Raw genomic sequence first — 19,882 nt, 5'->3', positions numbered from 1 at the left:
AGACAAATTTCGGGTGGCGCCATGTGACCGTGGGTGCAAAGAGTAGCACGACTGTTCAGTATTTTCCATGAACATGTTTCCTAGCCTTTGCCAGGTGGGAACAACTATTCACCATTCCCTCTGATTTGAAGTTATGAATGTGACGACATTTGAGTGTAAAAGAACAGAGAATGGTAATGAAAAAAAAAAGATTTATTATAACTTGACACAAACTAGAGTAACAGCCTTCAATGTACAGTATTAAAATATACAACTTTACTAAGGAATACTGAACATAAAAAAAAAAAGTTTTTTTTTAAAATGATCGGAAGGACATTGATAGAAATATTTAGCTCTTGAATAAAAAATACAGAGTAAAAAAAGATTGCAGGTAGCAGGCCCATGATATGTACAAAACAGGTATTTTGCTGTAGCAAAATTATACACACATAGGACACACAAAAAAGTCACTTAAAAATTAAGTTCAACACAACAGAAAGTAGAAACTCCACAAGTGATGTCTGATGACCGTATTATTCTGGATTCTTACATGTTACAGGCAGTTTAACCACAAAATGCAATACAAAACTACAGTACTCTGAAAGAGATATAAAAATATACAAGATTTTGCAGTCTTCACTAGTAGAAATAGTGGTATTAAACCACATTCCCAATGCATAAAATAATATTTACAAATAAAACAGGAAACCAATAACAAAGCTGTCCAGCAGAGAAGATAAAAAATTGTGAGGTATTAATATATGAATGACAATCAATGTCTTTGTTCCTGTTTCAATAAAATATTTTAAAGATCAAAAGCAATTTCATTATCTTATTGTCACAAAGATCAACTTATCCTATGTGTATCAAAGAGCCTCACTTTTGTAAAATTCCAATTCATTAATAAACCAGCAAAATTATGATAAATTAATCTCTCAACCTGGCAAGCAACATGTGAAGAAAACCAGAACACTGCCAACCAGTGTCAGACAACAGGTCTTACAGTTTGTTGACAAGCTCTGGGTAGAACTTCTTGCTGGGGTTGTTGGCATGGTCCTTAAGAAGCTGGCAAGGCTCAAACTCTAGACCATAGGCATTTCTGAACTCTTCCATCTTTCTTACAAGATTGGCGGCACCAAAGGAATCAACAAAGCGGAAGGGGCCTCCTCGGAATGGGGGGAATCCAAGTCCAAATACAGCACCAACATCTCCCTCAGTCTGAAACCATGTTTAAAATAAAAAATAAAATATGAAATAAATAATTGAAGCAACGAATGTTTTAGGTATCACTATACATACCGGGTTGCGAAGGATTTGCTCCTCCAAACACAGGACAGCCTCATTAACAAAGCGAGACACCATGCGCATCGTCTGATCTTCAGGAGTGAAAGAGCCTTGGGGCTTCAGGGAATGCTTACTGAATACTGCCACAGCCTCTGGGTTCACAGGCTTAGACTTGCCAGCGTTGTAAAGGAAAATTCCCTTGCCACTCTTACGACCTGCACAGAACACTTGATTAGCTATTGCGCCTGATTGAGAAAAGTACTCTCATTATTTCTCTGAATGTACCACCAACATACCAAGGCAACCCTTCTGCACAAGCTCTTTGATGAGAAGTGGGTTTCCACCACGTGCTCTCTCTCCAAGAGCCTTGCCCAAGTCTTCTGAAATGTGAGCGGCAACATCCAATCCAACCTCATCCATCAGTGTAGCTGCACCAACAGGGAAGCCAAATGCCTTGGTCAGTTTGTTCAAGACATCAGGCTCAACACCCTCCTGCAACACAAAGATCCCATAAGTCACAGAGATCAATCAAGAAAACAAAAAAAAAAACCTGAGGCATGTGGGCATGTAGCGAACCTGAGCCAAGCGGATAGCTTCAGCCATCATAAATGAAAGAATACGGGTGGTGTAGAAACCAGGTCCATCGCCAACAGAAATGACAACTTTGCCCTGTTTCAGTCCAACTGCCACAGCTTGAGCCACAGTTGATTCTGAAGTGTCCTTTGTCGTGATAATTTCAAGCAGCTGCATCTTATCGACTGGTGAGAAGTAATGCATTCCAACAACCTGTAATTAAAAATGGAAATGGTTATTTCTTCTCATGCAAATTAATACTCCAAAGTGAATTTTAATGTTACCTTATCAGGTCGCTTGCTGCCAGCAGCAATTTTAGAAATAGGGATGGCACTGGTATTTGTTGCAATAATACAGTTGGGCGGACAGACTGCTTCAATTTCAGAAATAACCTTGTGCTTAATCTTAATGTCCTCAAAAACTGCTTCAATTACTATGTCAGCATTTTTGAATGAATCGTAAGACAAGGTGGCATCCATGTTGGACAGAAGTCGGTCACGCTGGTAGCTGCAAAGAGAAACAAGAAATAAGCTTCAAATACAAATGAAACAATAAACACTGAGGGCAGGAAAGAAACCTACGCAGAGATCTTCTTGCGCTTGACAGCCTTATCCAAGCCACTACGGATTTGCTCCACACCGCGTGCAAGGCCAGCTTCATTTGTATCCTTCAAGATGCAGTTGTAACCCTTGTCAACAGTGACTTGAGCGATACCAGCTCCCATCAGACCAGCACCTAGCACTGCCACAGTCCTGGAAAAAAAAAAAAAAAGTTACGGCAAGAAATCTTTTAAAAACTGGAATGCTTGAAGGGCAGAAGATATATACTTGATGGGCTGCTCAGGAACTTTGAAGGGATTTTTCTTGCATTCGGTTTGTGCATTAAAAAGATTGAGGAGCTGCTTGCTTTCAGGTGTCATTGCTAACTCCCCAAATGTGTTTCGTTCGAATTCGAAGGCAGCGTGTTCACCCCTTTCAATATTTGTGCGAATTAACTCAATAATCTGCAAAAAGTGTACACTGTTAAGAAACATGCACCCTTTACTGAAAACTATGAAATAAGCTAGATCCCTCATAGCTTACCTTTAGAGGTGCTGGATAGTTTCCTCCTGTTGCGCGCATAACTGTTGATTTGGCCTTGTTGAGAACAAAATCACGAAGATATTGTACTCTAAGAGCGTTTGCTACAATTTTATCCATAAGACTACTCTTCCTCTCAATTTTCAAACTGCCCTTGGCAATATCAGCAGCAATCTTGATGGCAACTTCCTCAAGGTATTCACCAGTTCGGAAACTGTAAGGAAACGTTATCACAATGAAAATTCATGTACAATCTGTATGTTCCAATTATCTGCATCCAGAACAACATACGTGTCACCAAGTGGATCTACTACCAAATCCACAATGCCCATCTTCTTAGCCTTGTCAGCTCTGATCTGTTTACCAGTGAGAGCCAGATCCAAAACATTAGGGGCTTGGGTTAAACGCATCAAGCGAATTGTACCACCAGCACCAGGCAGCAAGCCCAACATGACTTCGGGCAGGCCTAGGGCAGTTTTGTTGTCCTTAAGAGCTATACGGTATTGACATGAAAGTGCCAGCTGTAACATTGAAATTTTTTTTTTCAAAATCTGAATTTAGAATGATTCCATGACGAGATTTGATTAGAATTGGACTGTACAAACCTCCAAGCCTCCTCCTAAGCAAGATCCAGAGATGGCAGCAACAATAGGCTTTGGCATATCCTCTATAGACTGCAGGATTTTCTGGGCATCGAGGGAAATTTGAGTCACCTCTTCCTTAGTTTGAGCGCTTTTCAACATTTTGAGATCAGCTCCAGCCACAAAACAGCCTGGCTTGCCGGAGATCAGGACACTGGCCTGAATAGCGGGGTCAGTCCTTATCTTTTGAAGAACATCCACAACTTCCTCCATGATTTCTTTGTTTAACGAGTTCACCTTAGATCGGAGAAGAAAAAGAAGGATTAGCTTAAAACAAATTGGTTTGATGAAATATTCAAAACCCTGTGTCATTGTCTATGTTGTACCTTCTGTCCAGGTGAATCAATTGTAACAACACAAACATTGTTCACTGTCTTGGTCTTCAGGTGAGCGTTCATCTCTGAAGTGAGGGAGAAAAACCGAGATGATTGGGATCCTGTCAAAACAAAACAAGCTATTGTTAAAGCACTTAGCACACTTCCAAAAAAAAATTAATAGTCAATCAAATGATGAGTTATGATATGTTGATGATTTTTTTATCAGTGTGCTGAGCAAAATAAAGATGGACTTTACCCCATGCTGCAGCAAAGGTACAAAGTTCAAGACTGCCAAGTTGCAATGAAGGTAGCCAGATTACATACAGAGTATGCCTTGCAAAGGAAGTTTCTTAACGAGTCGGGCAAGGGTTTAACTGCGCCACCGTAACAACGGTCCTCCCGGGAATGAAAGCTAGATTGTCATTCTGACATTCAATGAGTCGGGCGCCCCGACCGTCACGGCAGAGGCCACCCGGCTCGCCAAGGAGGCCCTCGCCCTGCACTGACGGACACACGGTGCGGGCGGGGGCAAGGCCAAGGGGGGACGTTCGGGCGGAATGAATGAACGGAAGACTGGCAGCGGCATGGCGACAAGGTTTTGGAGCCGGCCAGCCGAGGCCGCGGCCTGCAAGTACATCGCAGTGACAGTGAGGTTATCGGACACCGTCAGCGACATTGCAGCGGGGAAACATGCCCCGTCACGGCAAGCAAAGGGCAAGGGGTTTCGGACCGGTGGTGTTCAAAGACCGCAGAGGCGATCCCGACCTCGCACAGGGTGGCGCGGCCCACGAATCAATGGCAACAAGTGAAGTTACGACGGCACCCTTCGCCTTCGGCCGCGGCGCCCTGCCCCCCACAACAAGGTACTTACGGGGAAATTTGCGTCCGACGACGGAGAGGTCCTTGAACACGCGAGTCACAAGGAGGGCCGCCATAGTCAGGCGCGAGATCTCCGGCAAATTTGGGTGGAAACCGGTGTAACTTTGTGCTGGCGGACTTGTGCCGTCACTTGACTGATGGGAAAGTGATCAACGTCCACGGCAGTTCCCCCCGCACTGTCTCCTCCTCCCCCTTCCCCTCCCCTGACCTACGCGAAAGAAGAGGCAGCAGAAGAAAAGAAGAAGATGCCCCCGACACTGGCCTTCGTCGGCTGCTGCGGCCAATCAGAGACGTGTTTCGACGTCCGCCAAGTTCGGGAAGCACCATATTCTTCTTCTTGTTGTTCTGAGACACTACTACCACTTCACACCTTCAGTGAGGGATAATCTTTTTATCCAGTGTACATGAGTTTAGTCTCTGTCTCGAACGACTTTGTCTATGTTAGGTGCGTTTGTAGTGGTGTAACACCTCTTCAACTCTCAACACTGTCGTACCTGGTACTGAGGAGCTTTGTTTACCTTCTTTAGGTTGGCACTACTGCGCTTGAAAAGCCGCGCCACTGTTTGAATGCGAGCGCAAGCACAACACCGATCCAGCAGCCCCTCAAGTGCACATGATAAGTCTTCAATAAAAGTGGCCTTTGGAAACTTTCTCAACTGGCTGCAGCGTGTCTTCACGTGCGCTACGCGTAACTTTCAAGCCAAAAAGTAATGAAAAATGGGATTCTCACCTCAAGCCAGTACCGCCACCATCGATTAAGCGATATAAACAATTTAGGAGGATGCGTGCCACTCAGAGTGCGATTCACGAACAGCTGCCTCAAGTACCGGCTTATGGGCGTTAGCTGACAGGGCATTTTTGAAACGCATTCTTGCATGCGTAAGCAGTGTGGCGGAGCCGGACGGGTCGAACCCTCCGTTTCCCCCTTTTCTTTTCCTTCGACTCCCTCAAATAATCCTTGCCCGTCTCGGCTGTCAGGCTGTCAGCTTAAGGCCCCTTACGTAACTCTCATTTCCGTCCAAGGGGGGCATCGCGTGGATGGCGTTCCGAGACGTGATGACCTTTTCTTGAGTAAGAACCATTTATCAGCGTGTTTTCCCCATGAATTTTGAGGCTTCCCTTAAATTTTTGTGCTTTAGCGTCGTCTTTCGCCCTTGCGTTGTGTACCGTGAACGTGGATGCGGGTCTGCACGCATGTGTGTGTTTGGGGAGTAGGTGTATGTGTGTGTGTTTGTGTGTGAGTGTATGTGTGTGTACTAATGGGGAACGGGGGTCCTGTCAACAGTGACCGCAACTTCTTCTGCCTCCTGCTTTAAGTTTACTGTCGAATTTAGTTGAAGAGAAAACTGAAACGCCTTAAGTCAATTCACCTGCTCAATTTTTCGACGTAGATGCTTTAAGTTGCCTTCTATGTCCTGAGTGAGTTGTTGTACCTTCAACTTTGAGTATCATAACCTAAACTTGTCACCTTATTGCTGGTTGACAAAGCAATGTAAGGTATTTTGTGCTTCCATCTGCTTGTGTCAACGTTCGTGCAATGAATGAACCATAAAATGACAGTAATTATAAATTATCTTTATTTATGATTGCTAAATCTGACATGACCTTGTATGAAAATATTGAAATTTCAAATCAAGTGACAATTTCCCGTTCCTTTTGTCTTATCTTAAGTGACTAAAATTATCTAACCCTATGGTTGTGTGTATCTTCTTTCTTTCGTTTCAGATTAGTGTGCTATAAGTTCGGAGGATGGCGTCCATTAAAGTTCCGAAGCAAAAAGTGATCCTGTGTGGGGAATTCGGTGTGGGGAAAAGCTCCCTCTTCAGACGTTATACAAACAATACATTTGTTACTGCAAGTGACAGGCAGTCAACTTTAGGTCTTGATCATTATGATAAGGAATATAGTGTGGCTGGAAGGCAAATCCGAGTAAGTATTTGTGGTAATTCATACTGAAGACTAAATTCTGCATTTCTTTGACCTGAGTGATTTTTCTTTTTCAATCTAGCTTCAGCTTTGGGATACAGGTGGAATGGAGAGAGTCGCCTCAATAACATCAAGCTATTATAAATTTGCTGAAGCAGCAGTTCTTGTTTTCTCATTGGACAATGCAGCTTCATTCCATGTGCTTAGTCAACACTTGCTGGATATTGTTACTTATGCTGAAAATGCCAAAATATTTCTTTGTGGAAATAAATCAGATTTGGAAGGTAGCACACCTCAAGTAACAGATGCTGATATGGAATCATTCTGGTAAGTTCATTCAATAATAGTAACTTTATGTAAAATTTTGAAATTAAAAAAAAAATGTTAACGGTTTCTTTTACTGCGTTTACAGTGAGCAGTGCCATAATTTGATTAGTGCCACGTTCAAAACGTCATGTAGATCAGGAGAAGGGGTTCATGAAATGTTTGAAGAAATAGCCCAGCATCTGGTCGAAGCAAATCGCTCTCGTTTGGAACTGCAGAGTATCCATGACGCTGAGTCCTTTAAAGTCCTCCCACCAGATGAGTCAACTGACCCTCCTTGCCTGTGTTGATAACTCAATGATGTAATACTTTTAACAACCCTTCTGTGATCACATGAATACCTCATGCAATTCAAGTTTGAAGGGACACTGTTTTCTTGGATCTGTAAGGTGTGCCAGGGACATTAACAGCCGGCAGATCCATAGAAATGACTAATGAGTGAAGGAAGCACTGCTTTTGTGATGACACTCCTGCCATATTTTTGTGTTTTTTGTATGGTGATTGGTGTTTATTATGTTTTGACCTCCTTTTTATTGGTTTTAAAAAGGATAGATAGCTTGTACGTCATTTTAAAATCAAATTTTTACTTGGAGTTTGAACCATACAAGAATAGTCTTTTCAAAGCTGACTAGTTAGACCCACCATAATTTCTACATATTTTGACACTTTTGAATTTTTTATGTAGGGTTTGAGGGTCAATTCTTTTTTTTTTTTTTTTTGACATATCAGGCGTGTTTTACGTTCTAGATGATGTTTTGGTTTTGCACATTTGTTCTTTCAAATGTCTGAAGGGGAAAAGGTCCTGTCATCCCTTGCTGCATTCTGTCCATTGATTAAATTTGTGCACTTTTCGTGTTTCCCATACTATCACTGGGGCAGAACTGAAACTGTGGGTAATTTTACATAAGAAAAATTAATGCCAACAGGTGCATTACTACTAAAAATGTATTAATCCAATAAAATTTTCAATGCCGTATAAAACCAACAGCATTCCTAAAATACACTTCAGTATTTCATACAGTAAAAAGAACAAATAAGGCTTTACATCTTTGACATAACCATACTTCATTGTATCACAAACTAATAGCACCTGGATATGATAGTTCACACATTAATTTTGTCCTGTATGTACTTTAATTTATATCATCGAACAAACAATTATGAAATAGAAACCAGCTGATGCGAAATTGTTTTTACTTTTATTTATTTTGTGGGATAAGTCAATCTCCCAAATTAATTTGAAAGCTTTGTGAGTGTAAAGCCTAGGTAGAGTTGAGAGTAGACTTAAATTACGCTTGTTTGAACTCAATTTCATCTGATGACTAGTGCTGAGACCACTGGATTGACTTGATGTCAATTCCTTCTTGGTGCATCTCCCAGAGAGGGCTGTAAAATAAAATGGTGATTAACCAAAGCTTTCCATATGTTGTCTGTTCTCATTTTCAAACTATCAAGACATTCTGGAAAACTCACCTCATTTCTCTTAACCTTTCCACATGCTTTATTACCCGTTGAGCTGTGTATTCAACCTCTTCCATTGTGGTAAATCTTCCAAAGCCAAATCTGTCAAACAAAAAAAAATACTCGATGAAAAAAAAATCAACTATAATTAGAACCTAGAACAAAGCTAAGGACATTACCTGATTGAAGAATGAGCAAGATCTTCATCAGCTCCAATCGCTCGCAAGACATAAGATGGTTCTAGAGATGCAGAGGTGCAGGCACTTCCACTCGAAAGGGCAACATCTTTTAAAGCCATGAGTAGTGATTCTCCTGAGAAAATAAGGAGTTTAATAAAACTTTGTGAAGGTAAGTGGGGTTGAAAAAGATGTGATGAAATGTGGACAGGACTAACACACCTTCAACAAACGCAAAGGACAGATTGATGCAGCCTGGATAAGAGTGTTGCACGTCTCCATTACGTATAACCTCGGGAATTGACGTAAGCCTTTGCAAAAGATGATTTGAAAGGGTTTCCATCCACATGTGATCATACTGAAAACAAAAGTAATTTATCAGAACCAGTTAAAAAGCTTTTTCCAGAGCCTATGTTTGTCTTGTTTAGTTTTCAAGGACGCCTACCTTCATTTCCCTTTGAGCAATGGCACATGCCTCCCCGAGACCAACAGCAAGAGCAGTGGGTACAGTGCCACTGCGCATTCCTCTCTCCTGGCCACCTCCACTCTGGAGAGGCTCGATTCGAACTCGAGGTCGACGGCGAATGTATAGAGCTCCAACACCTAAAAGAAGGAGAAAAAAGTACATGCAATTTTATATCACAAATGGCAAGAAAAAATGAAAGGAAAAGATGTTGGATTATTTTTCTCACCTTTGGGCCCATAAACTTTGTGCCCACTTATTGACATGAGGTCAATATTCATTTCTTGAACATTGATAGGGATTTTACCGATTGCCTGGGCAGCATCAGTATGGAAAAAAACTTTCTTTGATTTACACAATTTACCTGTATAGACAGAGGTAGGACATTAACATACAAGTATCTTGTTATGAAATAAATATTTAGGATATGTTGTAGAGTTAGACAGGCTCACTCACCGATTTCTGCAATAGGTTGCTTTACACCGATTTCATTATTTACAGTCATTATGGACACTAAAGATGTATCTGGCCTGATGGATGCTTCCAGCTGATTCATGTCGACAAGACCCGTCTTGGTTACAGGTAGGTAGGTGACTTCAAATCCCTCTCCTTCAAGAGCTCGGCATGAATCAAGCACACACTTGTGCTCCTGGAAGAAGCGGTTTTGTAGAAACACAGACTTCCCACACAGCTGTCAGGAATATTTGATGAGAGCTGATACGTACAGTTTGTGTGGTGATAACATGCTTCTTGCTGCGACCATAAAACCTAGCAACTCCTTTGACAGATATATTGTTTGACTCTGTAGCTCCTGATGTGAAAATAATTTCTTTTGGATCACTTCCTATTAAATCAGCTACTTGCTGTGGGTAGAAAATTAGCATTAAGTAGCTGTAGGGTAGTCAGGACAATGAAGTAGTACGAAACAAAACTTACTTTTCTGGCTACTTCAACAGCTTTCTCACTTTCCCAACCATAAGCATGGGTTCTTGAATGAGGGTTACCATAGCATGATGTCAAATACGGCAGCATAGAATCAAGCACTCTCGGGTCCTGCAATCAAAATGAATAATGTTAGAAGCTGTCATTCATTACACTTAGATTAAAAGATCTCAAGCAACGTACTAAAGGGGTTGTCGCCTGTGCATCCAAATAAAGGGGCCTTCCTTCGATGTCTACTTGAACAGTGGGATCTGCCAGGAAGATATCAGAAAATCTCAGTGATTAGAAGCACTATGTGCAAATAAGTTCATGTAACACAGGCTCAAACAATATTCCAAAACCTTACCTTTTACGGACGATTCCCTCCGCTGTGAATTACCTAACGTTATAAATGCAGCAGGTGTGAAAACTGGAATGTTTGGCTTTGATAGGAGGGCCCCATAACCCTTCACCCGAAATAAAGGATTAGATGCGTGGACTCTACCCACAGTAACAACGCTGTTCAGTGACCTAAACATGATTCAACGGGCGGTTGGGGCGCGTTTCTTCGCAATGGTACACAAATATCTTGATTTCTCTCAGGCGTTGCACAATATTTCTCAAGAAGCCGCTGCCGCTGGTTTTCTTCAGGTTGCCATATTTTGTTCCCGTCCCGTCAATGTGAATGTGGTGCTGCGTGCTGGTCGATCAAACACACATTCACGTTCACGTCTGTGCTGTCGGATGTGTTGCCTAGTTCGCAGGCGGCCGGCTGACTTAGGCTGATTCCGAAGTTCTATCGTCGCTGTCTCTTTCGCACTCTCGGACCGTACGGTTGCGAGAGAGACAGCGCGACGAAATTGTCTTCGGAATCGTCGAAACTCGCGATGAAGGCGTCGGTCAAGCTTCACATGGCCAGGCAGGCTCATCCAGGATTCTACGACGACGGCACTGTACTCCGACAAGTGGCTGGCAATTAGAACATCTCTGCCATATGCCCGTAGGTGCCTCAGTGCCGGGCGGAAAAGTGACGTAACCATCTGTCGAGGCAAGCCCATCGAAAAGTTACATTCGCAGACGAAAAGTGTGAACCCAGGGGACCAGGATGGCTAGGACGCCCCTGCCTTTCAAACGATGGATCGCGCGCATGGAAGCAAGTTGGGTGGCCTACGCGCAACCGCGCGGGCGCTCAGCGACGCCGCGGCTTTCCCTAGGAACCAGCTTCAATTTTGTCTCCAGAAATAAAAGAAGAAGAATCGGCCGGCATGTGACCGAAAGAGTCGAGCGATGTGGCAATGTGTGACCACACACACAGAAGTGCTGAAGCGTTGGCGATGAATCTTTGAAACAATGCCTCGTTACGAACAGCGGGCGACTTTTAAAGCTTTTGAAGCGCGCGCGGCGGCCACCGCCGGGAAGTGGCTCGGCTTCCGTTTTCCGAGGAAGGAAATAGAAACGGATTAATCTGCCTCATCGCTTGATGGGTGGATGGTCACAACGTCTGTCTGGGGCCGCAACGTCGAGGCCCAGCAAGGACGCCGTGCTGTCCACAGTTTTGGCGGGCACCCGTCTTACACGTCGCTGAGGCTGGCTGCGGCCTGTAGCGCCTGTGAGGTAGGCCTCCGCCCCGCCCCGCGACACGCCGGAGTGGAGACGGAGGTCTACCTTGCCCCTGTGAGGCGACGGCGTTAAGGTAGGCCTCCGTCTCCACACCGGTGTGTTGCGGGACGGGACGGTGGCCTACCTCACAGGCGCTACACCGGCAAAGACAAAACAGCAGTCCAGACAAATGGTCTAATGGGCTTTCGAAGCCGAAACGTTACTCTACTCTCAATCCGCTGCCCGGAGGAGGCCGCCGACATTAAGCATTCCAAGGAGTGACAATTTTCGGCCTTCAAACTTTTTTTTTTGCTGATCTTCGGCAGCGGATTTGCAGTGGTGTGGCAGCCTCAGCAAGGAGTCTCAGGGAAAGTCGTCATTCGGCATTAACGGCCAAATTTGTTTACGTCGAGTGGCGGCGCGACGGCCGGCCACGGCTGGCCCGGCGTGGCGCGCGCACTCAGTCACTGGGTCATGCTCATTGGCTCCATCGTGGTTCGCGGGGCGCTGACGGACAGACAGGCGGACGGACAGGCAGACAGACAGACAGACGTCCCGCATGCAGTAGCCCCTCGCGCACACACTGTAGGAGCGGCGAGGGAAGTCCACGGCGCGCTGGGGCTGCAGGGCGGCGCCGACTGCCGACGCACGCGGCCACGCGGGTAACGAGTCCAATCACCATCTGCAATCGGAATGACGATTCGGATCTGCCGAAAACGAAGGTAAAAGGCGTAAAACAGCGGCGCGGGACATAAAACCGGGCGGCGCGGGGCGGGGTGGGGGTCGCTCGGTTTCGGACGATGCGTCTGGCCCCGGCGTGCCGCCTTTGGCAGCCAGGAGGCCACACAGTGCTGCTGCTGCTGGCCACCCGAAAAAATGAATATGGATCGAGTCGCGAGGGAACGACTCGAACGACACCGAAACCGATTCAGGCGGGTGGGGTCGTCACCTTGGTGACGCAGTGACGCAACGGGTACCCGGCCGTACCCGGCTGCCCGCCGACTAGGTACCCGAAACGAACAGAGCCGGGTACTTCCAAAGTTCCAAAGCGGCGTGAAGCACGGCGACAATGGGAGACGAATTGGAACCGGATGCCGCGGCACGTCCGAACCGAACCGAGTCGAACCGAACGGCGAGGCGGGCGAGGCGAGGCGCCACCGCCTTGCTTTATCTGCCGCGAAGATGCCCAAGGCTTTGGGCGTTTTGGAATTTTGAACGGCGACGGCCTTGGCGGCCTTGCCGGCCTCGCGCGTGGACGGCCGCCGCGACTTGTAGTGTAGGGCGCGGCCCCGCGGCCGGAGGGAGGAGGCGCGGCAAACACGCAGATCCTTTGTGCTTTTCAAACCTTTGTCCGAGGGGGAAATTCGCGGGGAAAAGCGACGAGTGCACGGCGAAGCGTCCGCGAGGCCGCGCGCGCCGTTTGGTTTGATGCACGGGGTGAACGTGGACGCCCTCCCCCTGCTCGCCCTGCTTGGCCTGCTTGACGGCCGCACCGCGAGCCGCACCGCGACCAATCCGGCCGATCCGTGCGGCGCGCCGCATTTGCATACAGTGGAGTGGCTGCACGGTGCGGCACGCCAGGCTAGTCAACCCTGCAGGCCGAGGGAAGCGAAGGGGCTGCCCGCCCGCCCACTGGAAAACACACGCCAAAACCCTAGAAAACTTAGTAATTGCCCACCTTGTAATCGAATCAACTTGGCGGAATGTCACTGTGGCGTGGTTTCTTTTCGCTATTTTCAAACTGCGCGAAAAAAATTAAAATAAATAAAAAAATCTCATTTAACGAACGTTAATGAAAGCAGATGATCCGTCGCGTTTCACAACTGCTGTGATAGCCGAGAGGTTAGAGACGTGGGATCGAGTTACCGCAGGCGGGCGTTCGAATACCAGCGTCACATACGTTTTTTCGACTTACTATCCTAAGGGTGGTGGTTCGAGGCCATCCGAGCGGAGCCGTGTGCAACAGACCCACATGCCGGAGGTTCGACTCCTAACAAATATTTCCATTTAATTTTACTGCCTCACCCAGTGCGGTTGAAACCCGTGAACGTGAGCCCACTCCGTGCATGGGACGTGGTGGTCCAGGGAGTAGAGGCGTCGGTTCCCAATGATGGTGTCGGCGGTTCGACTCCCCCAACTTCTTGCGAAATTTTGACCGGGTCGGTCGAGTCCTGTTGCGTCAAGAACCCACCTCACGCCGGTCCCCTCACCATGGGCCGTGGTGGCCGAGAGCGTAAAGTTGTGTGATCCCGATGGCGGGGTCCGGGGATCGAATCCCATCATTTCATTACATTTTTCGACCGCCTTCCTCCCAGTGCAACTCAAACCCGTCGTCCAACACGCTGCCAGACGTACAAGCGTGATAGCGTAGTGGTCAGAGTCACATTCACCTGGCCACTCCGCTGTGGGTGTCTAAAAAGCAATCCGCTTCGGCGGGTTGGCCTCGGCACTGGAGCGATGGAGTATTTGATCCATCAATCCAGACCATCCGGTGTGTGGTTGCGGGTGGTGCCTCCTTGACTCGTCGGGGAGGCGATGATAAGTCCTTTGAAGCTGGCCTAAAACGCTGTATGTTCGGTACGGGAGCGCCGGACAGTGGGGGTACCATGGGGTACACAACCAACCCTACGAAAACAAGAAGCTCCCACCAAACCTCTTCTCTGTCTGAGTCTCTCTCTGTCTCTCTGTCGTCTCACTCTACGTCCCGCCCCTCAAAGAGCTTCGTACTGGGTGCTCTCACCCAGCTGCCTGAGCTTTGGGGTCCTACTGGGTCCCCCGGCGAACGCTTGGGTCGCTGACGGGATTAACCCCAGGTACCTGATAGCACCGGTTCCCATCCCGAACACCGAAGTAAAGCAGGAGGCCTCCCCATTAAGACTGGGGAGGGGGTGTAGAGTTCAAATTTTTTTCTTTTCCCTTTCAAATTTCTCAGTCAATACTCGTTCGGTTTCCTTATACGGGGTAGTATGCGGGCTCATTCCAAAGATAGTAATTAAAATTGTGTATGAAACAAAAAAATTGGGTCGAGGCAGGGTAGAAACCCGGAATGCATTTTTGTTATCGCGTAATCCGTTGGCAAAGCCGTGCAACGTTTAAAACGCCAAACAACAAGTACGAAGCGAATACGGGTCCGAGAGTGTGAGGCGAGCCGCCGCGCCTAATCCTCCACTCGGCAATCCGCCGCTCCGAGGCCCGGTGCGGCGGTGCGGCCCAATTTGCAGTTTCGTTCCGAAACTCGGCGCCGCTGTCTCTCTCGCACCGCTGCGGCCTACCGGCCCGGCCCGCGAGTGAGAGAGAGACGGCGACAGAGCGGAATCCGCCCACCGCAGCGCGGCCCGCGGCCCGGCTCGGACCGGATTACGGTGTGGGTACCCGGGTTCATTCGGATAAGCGGACAGAGATAGCGTCCATGTCCTGCGCACGGGGCCGCCTGTGCGACAGAGACACCTTGTTTTGCTCGCGACGCCGTTTTACGGCCAATAAGAGTAATCTCAAATTTTTACGAGGAAGGCTCCGCCATGGCTTCGCCGCTTCGCCCTTGGGAGCGTTGAACGCGTCCATCCGGTTGGAACCGAATCGTCGCGCCGCCTAGCCGAATACAGTCACTGTCACACTCTGGGACGTCCCCGTCAACCGGTTTGCCTGTCACGTGCCTCGTTATTATCACGCGTTCCCGACCCGGACCGACGGCACGGCGTGGCCTGATGGAGGCGGTGGCCCTGCAGCGGAGCGCCAAGCGGAGCGGTGACACATTTGCACAACTTCCGAGTCCGAGAAACACTCTTTCGCCGAGGTGCGACGCGACGCGATGTGACGCGATGCGTCGGCGATCAGACGCGATACGGCGACGGGGAGGGGTTTGGCGCGGCGGCGCGGCGGGGACGGCGGCCGCCACCGCGGAGGCCGGCACCCGCGTCACGGAGTGCGTTCGTGTGCGTGCGCGCGAACGTGAAAACTGTCACATTGCGGTCATCGGTGTAAACAAGAAAAAATTTGTGTTTTTTGTTTTCTCAATAAAAAGAATGCGGATGACAGGAAGAGGCTACAAAACGCGCAAACAAAAAAAGAAGGGGCTTCGGGATATAAAACTGCTTTTCCGGTCTGCCTGTTGCCGTGGCGCATCCCGAAATGCGGAGCGCCGCGATGGCGTCAGTTTCTTTGACCCAGTCCGGAAAAAGGTGGTCGTTGGACAAAAAACTGGGTGTCTGTCGTTGGTGCGACCTTTTTTGGGCAACCTCGCCGAATTTCCCCCGACCATGAGTAGGACGGCCTTGTGGTCTTGGGCTGGAGAAATGCTCTTGGAGAAATGCTCTCGGGTAGAAGAATTTCTTTCGAGTTCTCGTTCCGGTTCTCTTCCTCGTCCGTTGCATCCGGTGCAGACGTCCACCTTCGCTAACGAGGGGTCTCGTCGCAGGCAGGGCGGGGCGGGGCGGGGCGGGGCGGGGCCTCCGCGGCCATGGCGGGGTGCAGCCTGGTGAGGTCCAGTCGGGCCCAAGACAACGCAGCCTCCGAACATGACCACACGACCCGAGAGCCTTTGCGTGGCATTGCGTAGCGCGCTCGGCGCAAAAAACAACAGCATTTCCATTTTTATTTTAGGTAAAATAAAAAAAAAGCAGCGTATAAAAAAAAATTGGAAGAAATTGTTGAACTTGGCGTAGGTAGATTGTGTCGGTGAATTTCAAAGCGCCTTGAATAAATTTTCGGTATAGTCAGATTTGAAATTTCGTGAATTCCGTATTTACTTTTCGTAAGCTGTTGACGAATTTTCATGGAATTTCGTGTCGAACTTTGAAACCGGACAGCGGATTGTGCTGACCATGTTCTCAATTTTCACGAGTCACCGTCGATGCACCTCGCCGTGGCACTCACTGCCGGTCGGTGCAGTGCGCGCAGTGCGCGCTGAACCGGAACACCGTTAGTTATATGGTCGATTGGTCAGACCGTGGCGGAACCAAGTAGCCACTTCTCATTACGAAGAGTCGCTTTGTTCTTTTTGTGAACATTAAATAAACGCCTGGACGTTGATTGTTTTACCTCTCCGAGTCCACTCCGCTTGCCAGCGTGGAAAAGAGTGAAGGCCACTTATCGAAAAGTTGGCAGCTAGGAAGCTGATCCTTGGCAGGGCTTGGCTGGCGCTTCAATGTGAGGCGGTTTCTCTGTCTCTCTCTGTCTCGGGTTGCCCAATTGAATCAGTCTGCAGTCCTGTCTGGCCATTCGGCGACGTCGCATGCTTCGCACCGTCGTCCAGTCGGCGGTACTTCTTCATCTACTCCCCCTCCCCTCCCCCCGCCCCAACCCCCCACCCCTCATAGGGAAAGGGTGGGGGGCACGCATGTTTTGATTGAGTCGACGGCGGCCTGATTCCGCACATCGTTGTCGGCGCTCTGTCTCTCTCGCACTCACTCGGCGTCCCGTATGGGTGCGAGAGAGACGGAGCGAGGCCATGCGGCTTTATCAGTCCGCCGTTTTTGTCCTTCCAGCCGACGCGACGGCGTTCGAATCCAAAGATACGAAATCTCCCCCACTCTCCAGCCCCCCCCCCCCTCCCCGCCGCGGGGGAAGGCCACCACCGCGACGCGGGCCCCACATAAAAACGTACGCGCGAAGGGATCGTAAAATTTGCATTTGATACTTATTCGGTTTTCAGCCACCGGCCGGCCGGCGTCCAGGCGCTCGGCTCGGCGACGCACCCAACCTGTCGCCTGCAGTCTGGCGCACTGACAGTCGCTCTGTCTCTCTCGCACCTATAGGGGACGCCCCGTGGGTGCGAGAGAGACGGAGCGTCGGAAACGACTCTCGGAATCAGTCTGCTGGTATGTACTCCTCGGCGCCTCTCTTCGGGCCTTCGGGCCTTCGGGACTTCGGGCGCGAGGGAGAAGAGAGAAAGAGGAAAAAGAGACTAGATGCAACACGGACTGTGTTAACGACCTGTCAACCTTCCGCGTAAAAACAGCGGTAATCCACTGAAGACCACTTTTTTTCGCGAGGGGACGCGCGTGTGTGTAAAAGCGGCGGTTTCGTATGGAATAAAAGAGAGAATAAAATTTAAGGCTCGGAAAGCGGCAACTGATGCAAGTTTTGTAATACAAAGAAAATGAAGGCAATTTAAAATCCGCGAAGAAATACTTTGCATTGCAAAGGACATTTAAAAAAAAATCCTCAATGACATCCGTTTTTTGTCGTTTTGAGAAGCAGACTCTTCGTAGATTTTTAAGCGTGTATGGCTCGTCGTGTCCTTTTGTCACCGTTCACGATAGGCCACAAAAATGTGTCCTGCTTTTTTTCGCAGCCAAACTTTCCGTGCGTCGCGAGTCTCCCTCAGGGACGACACTGGGCATCGCGGCGACGGGGACGCCCTCTTGTTTGGACGCCACTTCGCGCGGCAACCCCCGGAAAGCGTTCGAAAACGACTCGAAAAAGGCGGTCTCCGTCTCTGCCGCACTCGCGGCGGACTGAAAAAGAGGCCATCCCGGACGCAGCTCACTAGGTCGAAGCCGCTGAAAAATTTCTGAGCCCGGCTTCAGTGCACTGCGATCACAGTCTGACGTCCCAACGGCTCCGTCGCTCTGTCTCTCTCGCACGCTTGCGGCCGCCGCCGTGAGTGCGAGAGAGACAGAAGCGCTGCAGCCGCGTCGCGATTCGCCTCCAGTTATCCCAGCATCGATCCGGCCGCGGCCCCGCATGGCCCCGCATGGCGTCCACTTACCATGACAAATTTAAAGTGATCTCGAAAGTAGCGGACGCGGGACGCGGCGGGCCGACCGGCCAATCGGCACTCGGGGGACTGCCGCGTCGCTCTGTCTCTCTCGCTCCACCACGGGCCGCCCCATGAGTGCGACAGAGAGAGAGAGACAGAGCCGAGCGGCCGCAGAAAAATCGTGTTTTGGACCGACTTTAAGCAGCCGCGGCGTCTGATCCGAGTCGATATTTCGTCCTCCCTCAACGGGCAATTGGTCTTTGGACCTTCCTTTAGCATGCCTTTTTTACGGAGTGCGATTATCTGCCTTAGATTGGGAGCAGTATTGCCGCAAAATTGATCAAAACGGTCACAAATGTCTTTGAAAAATCGTGTTTTGGGCCGACTTTAAGCAGCCACGGCGTCTGATCCGAGGCGGTATGTCGTCCTCCCTCAACGGGCAATTGGTCTTTGGACCTTCCTTTAGCATGCCTTTTTTACGGAGTGCGACTATCTGCCTTAGATTGGGAGCAGTATTGCCGCAAAGTTGATCAAAATGGGCACAACGCTTTTTCAAAGACATTTGTGACCGTTTTATCAACTTTGAGACAATTCTGCTCCCGAACTAAGGCTGACAATCGCACTCCGTAACAAAGGCATGCTAAAGGAAGGTCCAAAGACCAATTGCCCGTTGAGGGAGGACGACATACCGCCTCGGATCAGACGCCGTGGCTGCTTAAAGTCGGTCCAAAACACGATTTTTCAAAGACATTTGTGACCGTTTTGGTCAACTTTGCGGCAATACTGCTCCCAAACTAAGGCAGATAATCGCACTCCGTAACAAAGGCATGCTAAAGGAAGGTCCAAAGACCAATTGCCCGTTGAGGGAGGACGACATACCGCCTCGGATCAGACGCAGTGGCTGCTTAAAGTCGGCCCAAAACACGTTTTTTTTTGGTGGCCATTCGAAACGCGACCGGTTTGACTATTCATTTTTTGAGAGTGCGCCTCGATTCCCGCAATTAAGGCGCTTACTGCTTTTACGACGCGCCGATAGCGCTGCTGCGACAGAGTTGCCGGAACGCCAAATTCTTCCGCGATTCAACGCGCCGAATCCGCAGCCGGCCTGGCAGGGCCCGCACTGTAAAATTTGTTTTCGTAGTCGAAGTCCTCTAGCAGGACCTGGCAGGGCCAATCACGCAGTGCATTCTTGTTGTACAGTGCCCTTCCAGGAATGGGAGGACATCATGTGAAAACGCAAATCGCCTTTCTGGCGTTTCAACTTTAGGTTTTGTTTTTTTGGCACTGGTTGCTGTCAGAGGGTAAAATTGTTTCCCATAATTCTGTGCGTACCTCATCCTACATTGTGAGCATGTCCCCCCCCCCTTTTCCCCCTGCCACTTCCCATCGGCCCCATCCGATCCCATCCCTCCCTTCTTCATCCGAAATGCACGTTCCGCCGGACCGTACTGTACGTGGCGGGGCGGGGCGGGGCGGGGGGGCGGGGCGGGGCGGGGCGGGGCGGGGCGGGCGTGAGTCCATGGGCCGTGGGCCTTACCGGCTACTCCGCTCCACTCAGTC

At 48.8% G+C, this 19,882-nt stretch overlaps 3 protein-coding genes across 5 annotated transcripts; 1 reads left to right on the top strand and 2 right to left on the bottom strand.

The window, feature by feature from the left end:
* Positions 1-494: 494 nt before the first annotated feature.
* Positions 495-4,941, bottom strand: LOC117639258 (trifunctional enzyme subunit alpha, mitochondrial). 2 transcript variants are annotated; one of them, XM_034374747.1, is made up of 12 exons: positions 4,745-4,941; positions 3,883-3,992; positions 3,521-3,793; positions 3,207-3,436; positions 2,919-3,129; positions 2,664-2,839; positions 2,418-2,588; positions 2,121-2,343; positions 1,840-2,049; positions 1,560-1,755; positions 1,279-1,478; positions 495-1,197 (listed from the first exon to the last, which is right to left on the bottom strand). In XM_034374747.1, the coding sequence occupies exons 1-12, from the start codon at positions 4,806-4,808 to the stop codon at positions 979-981; spliced, it is 2,283 nt and encodes a 760-aa protein (XP_034230638.1). In that variant the 5' UTR covers positions 4,809-4,941; the 3' UTR covers positions 495-978. The 2 variants fall into 2 exon arrangements, with proteins under 2 accessions (XP_034230638.1, XP_034230639.1); XM_034374748.1 differs by lacking the exon at positions 4,745-4,941 and adding an exon at positions 4,130-4,319.
* Positions 4,942-5,298: 357 nt separating this feature from the next.
* LOC117639260 (ras-related protein Rab-24) lies at positions 5,299-8,189 on the top strand. Of its 2 annotated transcripts, none has more exons than XM_034374751.1 (4): positions 5,299-5,823; positions 6,478-6,681; positions 6,761-7,005; positions 7,091-8,189. In XM_034374751.1, exons 2-4 carry the CDS (start codon positions 6,502-6,504, stop codon positions 7,290-7,292), a joined length of 627 nt encoding a protein of 208 aa, XP_034230642.1. In that variant the 5' UTR covers positions 5,299-5,823; positions 6,478-6,501; the 3' UTR covers positions 7,293-8,189. The 2 variants fall into 2 exon arrangements, with proteins under 2 accessions (XP_034230642.1, XP_034230641.1); XM_034374750.1 differs by lacking the exon at positions 5,299-5,823 and adding an exon at positions 5,907-6,171.
* LOC117639259 (cysteine desulfurase, mitochondrial) lies at positions 7,930-10,721 on the bottom strand. The gene is made up of 11 exons (XM_034374749.1): positions 10,391-10,721; positions 10,228-10,295; positions 10,039-10,155; positions 9,828-9,965; positions 9,559-9,751; positions 9,332-9,466; positions 9,085-9,242; positions 8,862-8,997; positions 8,643-8,775; positions 8,476-8,565; positions 7,930-8,388 (listed from the first exon to the last, which is right to left on the bottom strand). Exons 1-11 carry the CDS (start codon positions 10,560-10,562, stop codon positions 8,325-8,327), a joined length of 1,404 nt encoding a protein of 467 aa, XP_034230640.1. The 5' UTR covers positions 10,563-10,721; the 3' UTR covers positions 7,930-8,324.
* Between the last annotated feature and the right edge of the window lie 9,161 nt (positions 10,722-19,882).

The sequence above is a fragment of the Thrips palmi genome, unplaced genomic scaffold, assembly GCF_012932325.1.
Source record: "Thrips palmi isolate BJ-2018 unplaced genomic scaffold, TpBJ-2018v1 HiC_scaffold_11, whole genome shotgun sequence".
Lineage (NCBI taxonomy): Eukaryota > Metazoa > Arthropoda > Insecta > Thysanoptera > Thripidae > Thrips > Thrips palmi.
This window is presented reverse-complemented; position numbering and strand designations above follow the sequence as displayed.